Below are 20037 nucleotides of genomic sequence, written 5' to 3' on the forward strand. Positions count from 1 at the left end.
AGTTGACACAAATTAAATTATATTTTAATGTTTTAAACGAACCAATATTGAATAATAACAACAAATCTTATATATTCTAGCAAACATCAATCTCGTGGAAGCATCTGATGCCAGCAAGGATTCCTTCCGAAATTCCCTCAGGGTGCGGCGTTTCCCTAAGGATTCATCCATCAAATTACGATAGAAGTTATTCCTGGAATTCCACCAGGAAATCCTAATGAAGTAAATAGAAGTTCCCCCAGGACGTCATCCAGAAGTTTCTTCAAGAATTCTCCCAGGAGTGTCCTCAGAAATTTCTCCAGGAGATTTAACGTAAGAGTAAGTAAATACAATGTTGCCCTATGCTTGCGAAAAAGTACAGATCTGGGTCCTTCGCAGAACATCCGAACTGTGCTGAGCAAGATCAGTAGCCAGCAGGCGCAATATCTAGTCGATCACGAGTACGAAATCATGTCCGGAACAAACTTCAAACCGGAGGAGAAACCTGTGGCCCCGATCATTATTTGCGCAAAAGCCGCCAAGAAGCAGCTAGAGGAAACAAAAACACTCACAGCAACTCTGGAAAACCGGAAAGTCGAAATTGGATATCTCAAGCTGGCGGCCAAACTCAAACAAAACGAACTGTCCGAAATGTAGATTCGCAAGGACTTGGCCGAGAAGAAGCTGTCGGTGCTTCAGCAGGATCACGAAACGAACACCGCCCGACTGCAGAAACAGTACGACGAAGTCTGCCAGCGGCTCAAACAGAAATAGAAGGAATTCGAAGGAACTACAGAAACGATATCGATTTATTGGAAAGCGGAAAGAGCAGCCTTCGCGACAAACTCAAGTCTTAAAGCTCAAAGAAGGGCGATCTCAAGACCTCAACCGTTCTCGACATCTCCGCCAGTTCACTCTACATTTCCCAAGCGCTGTCGCTGCTCAAGATGGCTTTCTTTGACGAACGCTCCGAGCTGTTGAAAGCTCAGGCCAACGAGTACAAGAAGATTCTAGCCAACCTGGAACCGCTGCACGTGCCTCAGCCCAAGGATGAGCGAATTGAACAGCTGGAGCAGGAGATCACCAAGGTGAACCACGGCTGGATAATGTCCCTTGTCCGCGGCGCAGAAATGCCCGTGACCAGGACGTCCAAGGCGATCATCGACAACGAGAACCAACAGAAGCGCAATCAGCAATGAACATCAAAGGTTAAGTGCGACTGCTTATTTTAAGGTAAGATTTTCTGTTTTGGGAGGAAATGTTAAAAGTTATAAACAATTAATTTTACTTCCTTTGAATACTAATCGTGTTGTGGAACATAGATCCTCCTATGCAGCGGTTCGCAATCAAGCTATTTCTTGATCGCATGTGATTGGTTTAGAAGTAGTCGGAAACACGAACCCTAATTCCACATTTAAAGCTTACTTAGTGATGTTTCCAGTTTAATTTCTGTGTGTTATTTATTGCAACACTAGAGGCATAACAGTTCTTTCACAGATTCCTCCAATAATTCCATCAGGAGTCCATTCAGACTTTACTTCAGTGATTCCTTTAGGGATTTCTCCAAAAAATTCTCAAGGATTTCTTTCAGCAATTCCTCCAGGCGTTCCTTCAAGAATATCCCCAAGATTTTACTGACTTCCATTCGTCGAATTAGGAGAATTAAGAGTTCCTTCAAAAAACTTCTCTAGAATATACTCTAAAAAATCCTGCAGAAATTTTTGTTAAATGCATCTAGAAGTTTCTTACCCTAGTTCCTCAAGTAATTTCTTCAGGAGTTCGTTCAGTTATCTCTCCAGGACTTTCTCCAGAATTATCTCCAGGAGTTCGTCCCGGAGTTCCGTTAGGAATTCCGTCGGAGTTCGTTTGGGGTGTGTTCAGGTGTTCCTCAAGGAATTCTTTAAGGAGTACCTCCAGGACTTCTCCTGGAGTTTCCTAAGGAATTCCTTAAGGTTATCTCCCAGGAATTCGCAGGAATATTGGAGTTTTGAGGATGGGGATTTCTCCAGAAGTGTCTTTAGGAGTTTCCAGAAATTCGTGCCAAAGATCAACCCTTTATTTTTTTATCCTGAGCTTGGGATAGTACTATGGGGTGGTCCATTAATTACGTAAGGGTTTATGGGGGGAGGGGGATTTGAAGGTTTCTTACGCGCCATATAAATTATTTTTGATCTTCATACAAAAAATCTTACCATGGGGGGACGGGGGGTTGAAAAACCGCTAAAATTGTCTTACGTAATTAATGGACAGCCCCTATCCAGAGAGCGATGATTTTACATATTTGAGCGCTGTATTTTGTAGTGTTGATTAGAGGTTGGATGAACTTCAAAACAATGGCAAAGTTTTTATTACAATAATCATTTTTTTTATTTTATTGAAATTACTGCAAAATACGGTTAGGGTAAAGTGGGGCAGTTTGGCCACCTTAAGGAAAAGTCGATAAAAATGCTGAAAATATTATGAATTTTTCGAATGTTTGCATGATTTCCAACAATTTTTATATGGATACGCTAGATCCGCATGATTTCCTTTGTCTTATAAAGTTTACGGATGAATGATTGATTTTTCAAAATTTGTTATTTTTCGAGTCGATTTTTAACTGATGGGGTGATATGAGCACCCCATTTTTGATTGCAAAATAATCTAATATAATCTAAAAATTCAATTATGTTGTTACTACACACAGTTATTAGTATTTATAAACACTCCGTGCAAGAAGATATACCTTTTAAGAACATTCTAACATTTAAACATCATCATTCAGAAATGATAAAATTTAAAAGAGCCATTCGGGGCAATATGGGCAGTTTTTTCGAACATCATTTATTTAATTTTTTTTTAGTTTTGAACACTGACTTATAACATGCCTACTGCTTCATTTCTTCATCAGCTTTTGGGTTTCATGTTATTTCAGATTAAATTTAATGAATTTATGCAGTTTTCAAGGGGCGGTCATTCCAACCCGTTGCCAAACCGCCCCGACTACCCCTACCATTCATTGGAATTATTTATACTCCAGAAAAATATAATTTGTAACTGGTGAGAAGAGTATCAACTGAGGCTGGGTTATGAGCACAATCAGACCTTGCAATGTGGGTTAGTATATGGGAATGCCATTAACGGTTTGTAATCTTCTACGAGGTTTTTCGATATCCAACAGGGCGCGTGCACCGGGTTGCTGATAGGAGCATAGAAAGATCAATAGTATCTACTTAAAATAGTAGAGCAAAAAGCCGTTCTATGAAGGTAATGTTTTGTGATCTCTTTCGGTGTTCTAGTAAGGTACCGTGGGACAAGTGGGTAATGGATTTCGCATAGTTGGGATTCTTCAAATCCTAAAGACTTTAAATTAAAACAAATGAGGTCTTGTATATTTTTTAGCTTGACTCCCACCAAATATAAAAAGTATGCTGAAATTTATTTTTAGGTAAAAATTCTACCAGGAGTTTCCCCATGAGTGTTTTTGCAGGAATTTCACCAGGATTTTCCCCAAGAATTCCACCAGTGGTTCCTTCTGAAATTCCAGTTATAAGTTCCTTAAGAAATGTCTGCATGAGTTTCTTTAGATATTTCTGTAGAAATTCCTTAAAGTATTCCTCCAGAAGTTTTTTCAGTAATTCCCCAAGGATTTCTCTGGGAGTTCCTTGAGGAATTCGTCCCGAGGTCCCTTAAATAGTTCCTTAATGAAATCCTAAGAAAATTGTCTTGACCTTTTCCAAACATTGAAGATGCCTTAACAATTTAACCGGGAATTCTTCCAGGTGTTCCTTCATGAGCTGCCCCTGTAATTTCTACAGGGATTCCTTCCGAAATTCTTCAGGAATGTACTTCTTTCACTAGGAATCCACACCAAATGGAATACAGGAATTTGACTTCAAGAAATTTAGGAATTGCTCTAGCAACTCCTTTAGGAATTCTTCAAGGAGTTGCTCGAAGAATTCTACCAGAAGTTTCTCCCGGAATTCCCCACGGTTTTTCTCAGGCATTCCACAAGGAGTTTCTCCAAGAATTGCACCAGAGGTTTGTAAAGAATAAGATCTTTATAACATCAGACAATTGAACCATAGAAGGTCGCTACAGGGTTCCTCTCGAGATTCCACCATAATTAAAAAAAAAAATGTTTGCAGGATATTTCCGCAGATTTATAAGAATTCCTCCAGTAGTTCCTTCAAGAATGCGTCTCGGATTCTCTTCAGGAATTCCTCCAGGACTTTTTTTTTAAATACCGAGGAGTTCCCTCATACGATGCTTCAAGAGTTTAATAAGGAATTCCTCCAGGAGTTCCCTGTGGAATTCCACCAAGAGATTTGTTCATGGATTTCTACAGGAGTTCTCCTTGGAAGGGATTCCTTCAGAAATTCTTTCATGAGTTCCATCAGAATTTTTTCTAGAAATTCTGCCTAGATTTTATCAAGCAGCTCCACCAAGACTTTTTTTTATGAATTTTTTCACGAATTTCATCAAGAGTTCCTTCTAGTATACAGGAAATCGACCAGTAGTTCCTTCAGGAACTCTTAAAGAAATAACTCTAGGAATTCCTCTAGGACTTCCCCCAGAAATTTACGCAGAAGTTGGTTTGAGAATACCTTTTATAGGAGTTCCCCAGAAATTCGTCCAGGAGTTTATCCAGTAATTTCATGAGGGGTTCATTCAGGAATTCTTGCAGGAGTTCCTTCAAGAATTTCTCCAGGAATGCCCTCAAGAGTTCCTTCAGGGATTCTGTTGAGAAGTATTCCGCTAAGACCACGCAGATCCTAGCGAGGCTGGCACGTCCACAACCGATTGAAAATCATATAGAAAGCAGGTTGTTGCAGAAGTTGTACCCATTAACCAGACAGCTACTGACTGATACCTTAATCAGCAGCTGCAACTCTCTTTATTCAAACCAGATTTACATTTACAATTCAACACCATACACAAATATCATACCTCTCTCAACGAATCTTCCACACTTTTATCTACGACGACGCATGCTTCTCAACCGACGATTCTTCCGACAGACTCCACTAGGATTTCCGTCAGGAATTCCACTATAAGTTTATTCATAAATTCCTCTAGAGTTCTTCTCAAAGTTTCTCTAGGTATTCAACCTTTGTAAACTCCCAGGTTCTCCATGGTGTATCTCCAGGAGTTCTGTCAGGAATTTCACCAGGAATACAGGAAATCCTAAAGAAAACACAAAATATGTTTAGGGAGTTCCTTTCCAAATTCATCCAGCATATTCTCCAGAAATTTGTTCAGGAGTTTAGGAATTCCTTAAGGAAGTTGCTCGAGAAATTCTCTAGAAATTTAACAATAAATTGTCTAAGAAATATCTCTGGAAGTTTCTTCAAATATTTATCCAGAAACTGCTTCAAGAATTCCTCGAGGATTTCCTTCAGGAATTCCCCCAGAATTTCTTTCCAGTATTTCTCCGAGAGTTTCTATAGGTTCCTCCAAGTTTCAAGAGTTCCTCCAAGAAGTATTTCACTGCAAAATACTTTATACATTCTTCTAGCAGTTCCCAGCAAATCATCCAGGAATTCTTCCATAAGTTCCTACGTGTGGGGGCATATGTGATATAACACCTTTTTTATCGAGTATTCTGCGAAAGATTACATCATATTTTTGGTTCAAATAGAAGATTGATTGAGAGTTGGTCTCAAATAGCCGTATTGGAAAACACGCAGCTAATCAGCAAGATCATGCTGAGGTTGATGGGTTCGAATATATTCGATCGAAGATCTTTGCGAGTCGGAAATTTTCTCCACTTCACAGATCATCATCATAATTGTTTTATATCTGTTTATTCAAAACTAATTCGAAAATTAAAAAGGTTCATAATCCAGTGTTTTAAAATTTTCTTTTATTTTTTATTCATAAAGTTCTTACATTAAGTCCTCAAAAATTGAGTACTTTGTATGACAGCGAAAAAGTTGCCAATGTTTTGTTTTACCTAATATTTGACATTCAAAAGCAAGCATTGGTGCATTTACAAAATCCTTCTAAGAATTAGTGATTAGATTCTAATAAACCTCTATTATGTATAATTCAATATTTAGTGAAATACAATGGTATTGCTAATATTTTCAATATTTGACAATTCATAGCATAAAAATGAAATTGGTTTCTGATGTTATCAAACTGACTAGATTTTTTGATTGGTGAAAAAAAATATTTGAAAACATTGGTTCAAAATCTATAGTTTAAAACCAAATAATATGAAAAACATGTATCAAAAATTTATACTAAAAATGTCTAAAAAATATTTAATTGCAGAACTACGATAAATTTTTAGAGATCTGGAAAAAAAATCCGGGATATGAACACTGATTTTGAGTGGATTAGAAAATGCAAAAATGGTCAATTGTAAAAGAAAACTCTCTGTCAAAGTCCTACGTAGCACCAGAAACAAAGATAAGAATGCTTAGAGCAATTAGCATTCATTTATTGAAAAATGTGTGCTTTGCAATTTGCGAATATCATTCATTAATTGCAATGCATATGCAACGTCAGAATAACACTAAAATACATACAAGTGCATTTGGCAGAACATTGACAGTTAAATAAGTTTTAATTTTTTAGCTTTTTAATTCCAACTTATCACAATCAGCAGATTTGCAAGTAAAAAAGCATTGAACGAAAATTTGTAAATTTTCAGAAAATAATGAGATATAAATTCCACAAGTGGAATTCAGCACACATCAATTTATTAGAATGTGTAAAAATAACACACACGGTGTATTGACCCAGAAAATTTTGTGTTACTTATTTTTAAGAGAGTATAAGATTTTCCAATACTGAATTTTTATTAAAAAAAATACGCAAAGATTTTTAAGAAATTCGTTAAGGGATTTTCCTACGACACCAACCATTTCCTTTTGCGATACATCAGCCGTGAGCTGAAAATCCAGCATGTTTTTCAATTGAAGTTGCATTTTCTTTTTTTATTCAATTGAAAAGCTATTGAAAGTGTTAAACAATTTTTGCTGATATGTGTCAAAACTTTATAATAGTAAAAGAATTCTTCAAGAAATTCATAAACCAGATTCGAGGGATTATTCTAGGATCTTCGAGGGGTTATTCTAGGAATTATATTTAAAATATATTTTAGTGGTGAAATTACTTTTATGAATGAAAGTTGTTAAAATAATGTAAAGTTCAAAAAATTAAATAATGTGTTATATATCTCGGCACCACCTTTAGTCGATGGTCTTTTCAATATCTACCTAGTTTTGAAAATTTTACTGTATCAGGGTGTCTACTACCTGGAAAACCCTGGATAACCTGGAATTATCAGGGAATTTGATTCAACCTGGAATTATCAGAGGATTTTCTTCAATACAAAAAATTCGGCTGCGCCGCTATCATAACGTTACTTAAGCTATTCAGTGAGGATCTTTTCAGGTATGGAACTTAATCGCCTTATCTAAACATCAAATATCTACAGGTACATTTGATCAGTATAGGATTCACGTATGTAGGGCTGAGGGGCAGGTTTCTATTTAGAGACTTGGTCTCTATTTTTATTCAAATCTCTAATAAGTCTCTATTTATAATGAAAAGTCTCTATTTTAACCAATATGGTCTCTAAAGGATCTCTTTTCCCTTGTAGTTAATTCTGATGCAAAAGAAACTTTCAGAGCCTGTTACGAGACTATTCAACTAATTCTATCAGAAATTCTTCACATATTTCTAGAGAAAATGTTTCCTTGTGTATTCTCCAGATATTTCATCTGGAATACTTTCAGGGACTAATACAGGATTCTCTCCAGGAATTCTTCAAGAGATTCCTCTGCCAATTCTACCAGCAATTTTTCAAAGGATGCTTAAGGGAATGTCACCAGAATTTGGTTCAGAACATCCTTGAGCACTTCAACAATACTACCTCCAGTCATTTCCTTAGGGATTACTTTAATTATTTTTTTTTCCAAAAACTATTCTAGGACTTCCTCTAGAGTTTTTTTTTCACTAATTCTTCAACTGAATTTTCCAGCTGTAACTCTATCAGATCTTCCAAAGATTCCCACAGAATATCTTCCAAGAAGCCCGCACTGGTTAATTCATTAGCTTTCAGGGATTGTTTTAAGAATTTCTACGCCATTACGTCCACATTCACTCCAAAGAATTGTTACAAAAATTCCTCGAGTAATTAATCAGTAAATCTATTGAGAACATTTCATAGTCGACTTGTGTTTCGTGGTTCAGTTTCTCTATTATTTATTTTTGAAATTTCCTCTGTATTTCATCCAAGGATTACAGTTGTTCCAAACATTCCTCAATTAATCTAATAAAAAATACCATAGAATTCTCAAAAGTTCATCTAAGATTTCACATTAGTTACTACTACAGCAGTTTTTCCAAGAAATCCTCCGATGATTCCTACACAATTTCGTAGCGATTTAGTTTTTCAAGGAGTTGCTTCACAGGGATTCAATATTGATCTGTTTTTTTTGTTTCAATAATTTTAGCAATTACTCTTAAGTTCTGTCAAGAATTTTTCTAAAAATCCTTATTTATCAAGAATGACTTAAGAACTTATACAAGTTTTTTTAGAGGTTACTCTAATATTTGCTGGAAATTCTTCACGAAAAACTCTTGGAAGAATGCTTGAAAAAAATTGTGAAAACTTCATTGAGAAATCTCTAAAATTTACTGGAGGAGTTACTGTTAGTGGAATTTCTTGTTTCTGGAATTTCCAAAGAAATCTTAGAAGCTATCTCTGGAGTAATTTCTCAAGATATCCTTAGTGAAATTCCTAGTCAAAATCTTGAAGAAATTCTGAAGGACAATTAAGTAGGAAATCCTGAGAAATCCCTGGAGACATTTCAGGTAGAATATTGCAACATGTTTAAAACGGGAGCCTTTGGACGATGTTCTAGGAAACCGATGGGAGAATCACCAAAAATACCTTGAGGACTAGAGATTTTCTTGAAAATATCTAAAATTATATATGAGGCAATTCCTTATGGAATCTTCGAGGTAATTTCTGTGATTATTTTTGAAAAAAAAGGGTTTTTTTAAGATATCCAAAATAAAATTCTTGGAGAAATTCCTTGGGAAAATTCTTGAAGTGGTTTTATGGGAAAAAATCACTAAATGAAATCCGGGAGAGAAATTCAAATCTCTCAAATTAAAATATCTATCCATTTATCTAATTTGAAGAAATCTTCAGAGTTATATCTGGATCTTTGGGCAAATACCTGAGATTATTTCTGATGAAAATCCTTGAAAAAATCATTGAAAATGCAGTAACACAAACACTATTATTTGTCGTAATGTCTCGAGGAAGTTCAAACAAAAAAAAAAAAAAAATGCTCAGAGAAATGTCAGGTCTGATTCCATAAAGAATCAGACTTTTTTCTCCTGGTTCCTGTTAGGTCTCGATTTGTTTTTTGATTACTGTTTGGTCTCTTCTTACAAGCAAGAGGTTTCTGAATTTTCTATTTTCAATACCCTCAGCCATGCTTCATGAACAATTTCTAAAATTATTGGAAAATAATCAATTTCAAAAAAAAAAACGATTCTGGATAAGTAATCTGGAATTTAAACAACTTTGAATTATTTTTTTACAATCATGATTTATTCAGAGCTCTTGATAGTTTTCGAATGAAATGAAAACAATTAATCATTCACCTAAATTACCACATTTGTAAATGTTATACAGGTCGGGTTCGATTGAACGGGAACTTTAATCGTGAACTTTAACTTTTTCAAATAAAATAAAACATAACACCATCATTATTAAATACAATTCATATGACTATTCGATGCAAGCTTTAATATTTTTAGCACATTGCTTTAAAATGTCTAGATGAGTGAATACACTTTAGGGGTCGTCCATAAATGACGTAGCATTTTAGGGGGGAGGGGGGTCTTCACGATTGTGTGACGAGGGGGAGGGAGGAGTCCCACCTAGTGGACGTAGCATTTTAAATAATTTTGGTATAAAAAAGTAGCGCTTGAAAAATGACAAGTTTTTTATCAAACTTCTTTGTCTGACTTATGAAACTTGGGTTCTGAAATGATAATTCAGCTTTAAAACATTAATATGATAAGAATAATTTTGTTTCTGAGGTATTTTAAATTTTCCCGATAAATACAATCAAACAAATATTATGAAGCTTTAAACAGTTTTGGGAATATTATATTGTTTCCGTGTCTTAACAATTTAATTTATAAATAAACAAATTAAAAGATTAATGAGTTAAGTAAAAATCAGTGCCTCATCAATTTGGAAAATATTGATTTTCCATTTGTTAACAAGACATAGAATCAACTGTTTCAGTTTTATTCATATTTTCAGTAGGAGCTTTAATTCTTCAAAAGAATACAATATGTTCATTTGGGCAAATATAAACGTGATCATAGTAAAATGAAATATTTATTGAGTGCGTTCAATATTGCAGGAGATCTCCACTCAATCAACTCATCGGTTTGTTTTGATATATTATTATGGGGTTATCAAATTTTAGTGTTTTGTCGAAATTATCCTATCATCCAGTTTTCTAAATCACACGGTAATTCATCGAAAGAGCATTTTTATTATTTAATTGTTTGATTATGAGTTGTGTAAGAATATTTCAGTATGATGATGATGATGAAGTTTAGTTGAATTATTATTATTTAAAGATGATTGTATCGAAATCGCTGATTTTTTAAACTTACCAAATATTAAAATTGTTATTTTTCATCTGTTTGCTTAATGGATTTGAATTTAGACATTAATGACGAAGATCTATTCCTAATTTAAAAAAAATCTTTGATCATATTCACTGAAATCTGTTCCTTAACCATGAATAACAAAAAAAGAACTCCTCTTATATAACAACATTTATGTTTAATACATTCTACAGTATTTTGAACCCTTACTCATCGCTGTTGGTTTTATCATTGCAAACAAGATTTTTACATTTTTTTAAATTTTCTGCTGTAAACTTATTTCGGGTTTCAACAACAGCAAAAGTACTACAAATTAAATTTAACCTGTATAAACTAGATCCCTAAATTATGTGACTTAAACAGGTAATAAGTTTGATAAAACTGTTATTAACACTTCAGTCGTCGCGCTGTTGTATTTTGCGCTACGGTATATGAAAGTATTATTCGCAAGATTATCATAACGTTCCAATCAGTAAATAGTATCAGATAATATCAAACTTTGTTTTGAATTCTGGATGTTTCGTTTATACCAATCGCTGAGGACAAAAAATAAAAAAAATAGTGGAGGGGGGGGGGGGGTGTTCTTGATATGCTACGTATTTTCCTAGGGGGGTCTCAGTATTTGTGACTAAATGCTACGAGAGGGGACGGGGGTGTAAAAAATCAGTGAAAAAATGCTACGTCATTTATGGACGACCCCTTAAAACACTTTAAAATTGTCATTAGTTTGTTTTGGTCATATAAAATTAAAGTATTTCTTGAACATGGAACTAATTTATAAAACCTGGAAATATCAGGAAATTTCATTTCGGTAAGCGAGTAGACACCCTGTGTATTGTGCAAATCACCTAATACAATTATTTGAAATTGAAGAGGAATGTGTAGTGGAATTCTCGAAGCGCTTCTCTAACGAAAATAAACTTGAAAACTTCAGAGGGATCTTGGTTGGAATTTCAATAGTATGACCAGAAGATAAATTTCTAGATGAGAAAACTGTTTGAGAATTTCTGGAATTTCCTGGATCGAATTTGTTGAAATTTTTGCATTTAGGAATTTCTCAAAATCAACATCAAAGATCTTGAAAATTTATATTTCTGTGAAACATTTGAATAAAACTTCCGTTTCACATAACAATACTTCCTCGAATATTTACTATAGACCTGTCGATCCGTTAATGTTGAACACTAAAATCCTAGAAATGTACATATATAATAATTCAGAATTTCTTTTTTTTTAATTTTAGATCGGTACGAAAAACATGAACGGGCTCTGTTGAAGCTTCCCAGCCATTATACTCCATTCATAACTATTCAATGCGGCCATTGCTTTAAATCAGCCTCTGACTCGATTTATGTGTAAACTTTTAAACTGTTTTTTTTTGTAAATTTTCAATCTAAAAAAAAAACTTGTACCGACTATGGTTCAGCGAGAAAGAAGCGATCTGGAATACGACTTATCGTCCGATGGGGGAGATCAGAGCCGCAACACGCCCAGCAATGGCTTCCGGGATCGCTCTCGCGACATTGACCGCAGCCAACAGAACGCCGAAGATATGGCCAGGTATCTACTAGAACGGGCAACGTTGTATTGGAACTTGTTCATCACAGTGACCAACAACCTGATGGATCGGTATCACGTGAAAGAAATCGCCACTGCAATCTACGATGGACTGAAGAAGTATCCCCTGCTGGTCCTGTCGATTACTGCCGTATTTTTCATCCTATCGTTACCGTTCATGATCTTTGTATTTTTCACGTTGGCTACGACAATCATGACCCTTACCGGGTTTGTGCTGATCGAAGGAACACTGATAACCGTGGCGTCGATGCTGCTGATTGGAGTACTGATCGGTGTGGGGTGCCTCTTGGGCACAATCGGATTGGTGTTTCTGGTGGGCTATTTCGTATTTCCAAGACGTACGACTGGTTGGACAGGTGGGGCGAACAAGGAATTAGGAGTTTTGGTACGCGACATGCTCGGAAGGAAAAGTAAATTAAAATCTGTGAAATGTCTCTCTTGTTCTAACGTGGTAAGTCAAGTTACGGGCTCTCTGCTTGGTTCATGTGCTCAATATTAGATTGAAGTATTGTATTCTATGTATGCATAAATGGAAAAGTATTACCATGTATTATATTACATGGTGGTCGTTGAAAATAAAATTGTTTTAAATATATATAAAAAATAAATAAATAAAAATGTTATAAATTATGCAATAAAAAAGTTGACAATTTAAATGACTCTGTACTGATATTTTTGTTTGAAACATATTTTATCTTTCTCCTTTTAAATTCTCTTCAATGGTTGTTTAAATTGCTTTTGTCAATTCCAAAATTACAATACCTAATAACTCAATCTGCAAGGGAAAACTCGATTTTAAATCATAAATATGATTTAAGATCGAAAAAGGATACAAAAGCAATTAAATCAACCATTGAACAGAATTTGTGATTCCTTTTTTTCTTTTCAATCGCTTAGATTACATAGCTTGCATATTACATCGCATCGATTACATCGTAGTATGTACGTTGAAATTATTACATCGGAAAAATTACATCAGTCGTGTTTATTACACCAATAGCTCGCGAGTACGTCGGGCTGTGTAATATAACACGACCAAGGGAACGACTTGGTTGCAGCGGTTTCGATGTAATATTCAACAACTTTTTTTGCTGTGTATGTTTATCGATAGTCCATTTGCCTGAGTGTAGATTTCACTGATGTTCTGTAGATACAATTTACAATTTTTTATATTTTTGAAGCCAATTTGTAATTGCTATGAAAATGATCATCTTTAATAAGTAGCATAGTATATTAATAATGCAATGACTGTGCTGTTCAGCTGATCGCATCCTTCCTCGGGAACAGGAGCCAGGCGGATAGATACAGTGATGGACTGTCGTCGGAAAGAGGACTCGTCGATAGTACACCCCAGGGATCATGCTTAAGCGCGCTGTTGTTTAGCATGTACATAAACAGCTTGGCTGCAGTGCTAAATGTGATTACCACATGTACGCCGAAGATGTGCAGATATATGTTTCTGGACCTATCGATAGTGTTGATCGGCTAGTGGATGCTATCAATGGTGACCTGATGTCTTTTGAAAACTGGGCTGACGAAAATGGACTTTTTCCTAATCCGAAGGAAATGAAGGCGATCATTTTCTGCAAAGAAGGTAGTGTTGTTCCGAATAATGCAATTCAGTTTTGCGGAGAAACGATTGCCCTTAGCACCAAAGTCGTCAATTTAGGGCTGTGGCTGGACGCCAACCTGAAATGTAAGGAGCAGGTCAACTCAGTAACCACGAAGGCGTACAACACCCTACGAACTTTCTGGCGCTTCGGATCGGTATTGTCCTTGCCTGTTCGTCTCAAGCTAGTGCAAGCAGTGATAGTGCCAATGTTCACATACTGTGACATTGTGTACTACCCTGGCCTGAGCGCGGTCTTAAAGGAACAACTACACCGGTGCTTCAAGTCGTCGATCCGCTTCGTATTCAAGATGAACCGTTATGACACGACTGTACCCGTCCGCAACGCGATACTTGGCCACGACCTACCGGACAATTACCATCGGCGAATCTGTCACTTCCTATACCAAGCTTGGCACAAACGGCTTCCCGAATACATCTTGGAGCGTCTACAACGAGGTCAGATGGAACGTTCGACGATGTACGTGGTACCGCCGCACACACAAACAAGGAGAAAGAGCGTCCTGATCTACGGGATTTCGTGCTGGAATCAGCTACCCGCCGATGTCAAAGCAACAGCATCGTTCGAGTCATTCAAGCAATCTCTTAGAGCACTTGATTATGGCCGGTACGCTGATCATAAGTACTGTGCAAAAGGATAGGACAAGAAACGGTCAAGGAATGATTTCTCTACCGAAATTACTTGAGCTGTACGCTGTTGAGAAGTAAAGCTGATTTCATAACGTCGGTAACGCCTGCCGTACAAATCAAATGGAGCTGTCACTTTTCCGTACGGAAAAATGTGCCGCTCAATTATTCCGCAAGTAAAAGTGACACTTCGCTCATACTGGATCGGCTGTCAAAATTACTTTGGTAAAAGAGAGAAATTTTACTTGAGTGCTTTACGTTTCAGGTGCATACTACGCATTAGAATTGTTTCATTAGTTTATTATGCATATTGATGCAATTTAAGCGTTATGAAATATATGAACAAGCCCTTACAACCAAAATTCCATTGATGCTTGACTCTTCTCCGGCGATTCCCCAGTCTCTCCTACGCAGCAAGTGAAAAACGGCTTGTGTTGTGCAAAGTAGCAAACGTCAACGAAACTTTAGCTGTGTTCAATGACTTTGATCGAACTTGCTCGGGGTTGGTTGTACTAGCTCGTATTTTTTGTCAACAAATAACTGTCAAAGCTACTTCGAGCAACTCCAAGCTGCTTTCTCAATGAACGCTCTTTTTACTCTTTTTACTAATTAACCGGAATTCCACGTGAAAAAAAATTCGCGCACTTAACAATCCGTATCGCTTCGGAATTTTGCTTTTTTTTCTCAATGTTTACGTTTTAAACGTCAAAAACACGAGCTACTGCGAGCTGGTTGAACTAGCTCGGACTCTAGCTTCCAACCTGTTTCGAGCGACTCGGAGTTGGTTGGACTCGGCTCAATGAACACAAACCCGAGCGACTCGAAGTAGGTTGGAGTGGCTCAATGAACACCAAAAGCTGACTCGCAAGTGGTTGCAACCAAGTTCGAGCAGCTCGTTGAACACAGCTTTTTATTTTCAATCCGTGCTCCGCGATCAACACCGAAAAGTATAGTTTTTCCTTGGCATTGGCAGTGCGCGAAGAAAAGTGGTGAAAAATCGAATATTTCCCGAACTGCAGTTTGTGTTTTCCTTCGTTTTCCCCGGTTGGAAAACCTTCCGGAAGCTGTCGCATTCGGTTTCGGATAGGTGGTTGAATGTTTGTGGTCGCAGTGCCGGAGTAATAATTGGTGCCAGGACCCAGACTCGCTATGAGCGATGAAAATGGAAAATCCACGGCGACCAGTCAATCTTCGTCGTCGTCGAATCCTGAAGCAGCAGCAAAGAGAAGAAAATACAAAGTAGTCATAATCGGTGCGGGTATGGCTGGATTATCCTCGGCGAATCATTTGATTAAGAATGGATGCTCGGATTTTGCTATCCTTGAGGCTCGGAATCGGGTAGGCGGAAGGATCATCGGAATCGAGATGGGATCGCAAAAGGTAAAACATAATTTTTGGTTGGGGGAGTAGGGGGGATAGATACTAGTGGAAGTTTGTGTTATGACGAGACATTTTTTGCAATAATTTAGATGCCTTACATAAGGGGAGGGCATTGCATCGGATGGTTTCGATGTCTCAGGTATCGATTATCTTGGAATTGCTTTTCAGGCGTTTGATAAGATTAAAGTAAGGAAAAACAAACATAATATTATTGCAGAGACAGGGCTGGTAGCAGGTCTCTTTTTAGAGATTTGGTCCCTATTTTGAGGCAAGTCTCTTACGACTCTTTTGAAGCTATAATAGTTTCTAAAGGGTTCCTATTAGGGTGCAGAGCTACTTGGGCACTTCCATGATTCACTTTGGCTTTAGGGGGGTTTCTCAGCTGAATTGTTTGAAACTTTGCAATGAAAAGCACTTCAATACAACTCATATTGTGGTCAAATATGAGCTCTATAGCATCTAAAAAACTCACTGCCGAAGTGAATCTATAGTAATTTGTAATTTTTGTAATTTATTCATTCATTCAACGTAAGCCTGTTAGTTAAAAATTTTTGATCAGGTCAAGGAAAAGTTTACAGGAAAATTTAAAGTGATCGGAAAAATTTGGTGTTGTCTAGAGAATTTAAAAGGGAATCAGTACAATTACAAGTAAGATTTCTAGTTCCATAAATCTACGTGAAGCCTCTCTTAAACGCTGCAAGCTTTGATTGTTGCCTAAGGGCTAAAGGCAAATGATTCCATGTTGAAGATCCACTGATAAGCACACTTTTCCTACTGGCCGTCGTATGGTGTGGTAAGACGAAGGAGCGTGCTCGGTTGTTTATTCCTGGTTGGAGGTGTTGTAGTAAGTATTGGGGTATCTCTCGAAGGTATCCACACCGTAGGAAGCAGCAGACGCGCAGTCTGTAATTGTCTAGGAGATTTCTGCCTAGAATCGTATGACGGATGTCAGCTGTGGTGTCACGTTGGCGAAGATTGTAGACGAATCGTACGGCTGATTTGAAGCTTCGGTGTATGTAATTGCTCCTTTAGCGCTTCCGTTAATGCTGGATAGTATACCACGTCGCAGTACGTATACAGTGATACGATGACAGCTTGGACAAGTTTTTTTTCGTGTGGGTAGCGATAGTACACTCCGAAAACGACGAAAGGTCCGCATGGTGCCATAGACCTTTTTCACTACATCGTTTACTTGATGTGTCCAGTTGAGTCTGTTGTCCATAACAAGTCCCAGGTTAGTAACCTTGGCCAAAAGTTGGATGGGTTCTCCACAAAATACTATACGATTTTGTGGGATGACGTCTCCCTCCTTGCTAAACACGATTGCTTGGGTTTTTTTTAGGGTTTGGCGTCAGCATATTGCGTTGGGTCCAGGCTTCGATCGATCTGGTTAATGATGTCAACCAGCCTGTTAACCTGATCGATAGGTCCCGAAATGTAAACCTGAGGTCATCAGCGTAGAGTTGGTACTTACAGTTGAGATCATTGGGCAGGCTATTGATGAACAGGCTGAATAACAGGGCGCTCAAACGCGAGCCCTGAGGTGTTCCGTCAGTCAACCGCATTTCTTTAGAAGTAGTATCCCCATGCTTTACTACTTGACTCCGCTGAATCAAAAATGACGAGATCAGCTCGCAGGCCGCTGCAGAAAACCCGAATTCTTGGCTAAGTTTCCTTAGGATGAGTCCATGCTTAACGCAGTTGAAGGCTAACGAGAAATCAACTAGCATCATCACTGTGCAGTGGTGATTGTCAAGATTAGCTAGATATTATGTGTTACTTCTGCCAGTGCAGTTGTGGTGCTATAACCGCGTCTGTAGCCTGATTGATGCGAGGCCATGAGGTGAGGGTTGGAGTTGTCCAGATGATGGGAGATCTGCGCCAGCAAGATCTTTTCAAGGATCTTCGAAATCGATGGAAGAACGCTGATGGGGCGGAAATCTTTGTGAGCCGTAGGGTTGGGCGATTTGGGGATCGGTGTTATTGCTGCTTTTTTCCAGAAAGATGGTGTTCGAACACTGTACCGGGACCGTTGGCGAAAGATCTTCGGAATGGCCAAACACTCGCGACACCGAAATGTAGTTAAACAAACGACCGTTTATTGGAATGCACTTCGATGTAAAACTGCACTTTTATTGCTCGACCGATTTATTCGCTAAATTGAGTGAGACGCCGATCTACGTGTGGTACAAAACTAACTGAACTGCCTCTCCTATTTGATGCGATATGAGATGGTCAGTGGTGAATATAGACCCGAACGACACCGATCAGTAGGAATCGATCGGGGTTACCTAGCTACCTACGTATCGATGAGATAGGGTAATTATTTAATGGGTTAAAAGGGGATGAAATGATTCTCGTATGTGGAACTTATTTCTGTGTTGCCAAATGGACCGACATTCCTAGCTACAAACAGATGGGAAAGTTTTGTCAGCAATGATCGTATTGAAGATATGAGTCAATAATGGTAGTATGAATGGGCTCAGCATCTTCACGAAGGAGATTGGGAAATTGTCACATCCTGCTGCATTTGAACTTATCTCGAACATGTGTTTGGCAACTTCCTCTATACTGGTGGGTTTGAAACGTAGCTCTTCTTGAACGATGGCTGGTGCAGCTTCTCGAGTTGTTGGCGCTGTTGGAGTGACACCACTGTTTTGCAGTGTTAGGTGTCCTTCAGTGAAAATACGGTTAAGTTGATGCGCGTCGAAGTCGTTGGAGGAATCTGTTTTCTTCGCATTGATATGTAATCCTTCTCTACGTATATTACTCGGGGGAATGCCATTTGGCATAAAGTCATTTGGCATAATGCCGTTTAGCATAAAATAATTTGACATAACGGTCGTTTGGCATAATAGTCATTTGGCATTATGGACATTTGGCATAATCATTGAAAACTGAGTTGCTATGTTTTTGCTAACATTCTCATATATGATTTTCCCTTCTTTTGGTCATAGGCTGTTCTTTCTCATTACGTTGTTAAACTAGTGGTTTGCATTGTAACTACTAACATTTTCATTGACAATTTTGCCTTTTTTCCTACGTTGACGTTATGACTACTAACATTTTCATCGACGATTTTCCCTTTTTTTGATCACCAAATCATCTTTTAAGTAGCACTATTTAAATTTATAATTTCTTTTCTTTTATGACAAACGTCCATTATGTCAAATGACCATTATGCGAAATGACCATTATGCCAAACGACTTTATGCCAAATGACTTTATGCCAAACGGGGTAGCCCCTATGGAAAGTGTCGGTCCCCAAGGAAAAGCGGAATATTTTCTAAAGCAGATGACAAATAATTAATACCGATACAAATTCCAAAAAAAAAGAAGAGTTTTTTTGAGAACTTGTGCAAAAAATGGCGCTAAAATATGAAGAACCAAAAAAGTTATCGGGATTCGTGATTTTTTTTTTGTGATGAAAAAAATAAATTCACTTTTCATGGGTTTCACTGATTGTGTTATCAAAGATGCAGAAAAAAGAATGAAAATTCAGAACAACACGTAAAATATGTTATTTTTCATCATATATGAAAGAGGTTTTTGGATGAACCACATTCACACTAAGTAAAACTCAAATTGCTCTTGTGAATGTTGCAAATTCATTGGATTGGCAATACAATACTAATCCTAGAGTAAAAGCATTCAATGATGTACAAATTTACAGAATTCCAATTCCAGGTCGTGTACGGTATTTATTTTGTAGAATGAGTAAGCCAAAGATTTCAATTTGTTCACTATTCAGGCTGATGCAAATATTAATTTTCATTTGGGAGGCTCAAGCTACGGAAACATATTTAGGGTACAAACTTTGGTACAATAAAATAAAATAAAAAAAGTTACGTATTTTATTATTTTATTTTTATTTTGGATAGTTCTTTTGAGTACTTTTTTTCAAATCATCCAAAAATACCTCAAACCATCCAAATTTATTCCCGGGCGATTTTAAATAATTCATCGATATTAACTTTAAACATTTCTCCTGGTAATTTATATAAAATTGTGAATAGATTTCCATCATTTATTTTATTAAGCGTATCCTGAGACCTGAGATTTCATTCAAAAAACGAAAAAAATATTTCCAAGAATTCGTTTTGGAATTCTTTCAGATTTTTTGCCGTAATTCTAACTGTATATCTTTAGAACCAACATTACCAATAAATACAGGGAGCTTTTTCCAGCAGAAACTCTGCAGA

The 20037-nt window shown here is 37.1% G+C and overlaps 2 protein-coding genes across 2 annotated transcripts in view; both read left to right on the forward strand.

The window, feature by feature from the left end:
- Positions 1–365: 365 nt before the first annotated feature.
- LOC5571914 lies at positions 366–13280 on the forward strand. Its single transcript, XM_001659960.2, has 2 exons — positions 366–1212; positions 11864–13280. Exon 2 carries the CDS (start codon positions 12038–12040, stop codon positions 12695–12697), a length of 660 nt encoding a protein of 219 aa, XP_001660010.2. The 5' UTR covers positions 366–1212; positions 11864–12037; the 3' UTR covers positions 12698–13280.
- A 2050-nt stretch (positions 13281–15330) lies between these two features.
- LOC5569283 (peroxisomal N(1)-acetyl-spermine/spermidine oxidase) overlaps positions 15331–20037 on the forward strand; it is a 31096-nt gene continuing 26389 nt past the window's right edge. Inside the window, exon 1 of the mRNA XM_001652769.2 lies at positions 15331–15835. Coding sequence (XP_001652819.2) covers positions 15605–15835 — 231 coding nt within the window. The 5' untranslated portion in view covers positions 15331–15604. The remainder of the gene's footprint in view (positions 15836–20037) is intronic.

The sequence above is a fragment of the Aedes aegypti genome, chromosome 3 (genome assembly GCF_002204515.2).
Source record: "Aedes aegypti strain LVP_AGWG chromosome 3, AaegL5.0 Primary Assembly, whole genome shotgun sequence".
Taxonomy (NCBI): Eukaryota; Metazoa; Arthropoda; class Insecta; order Diptera; family Culicidae; genus Aedes; species Aedes aegypti.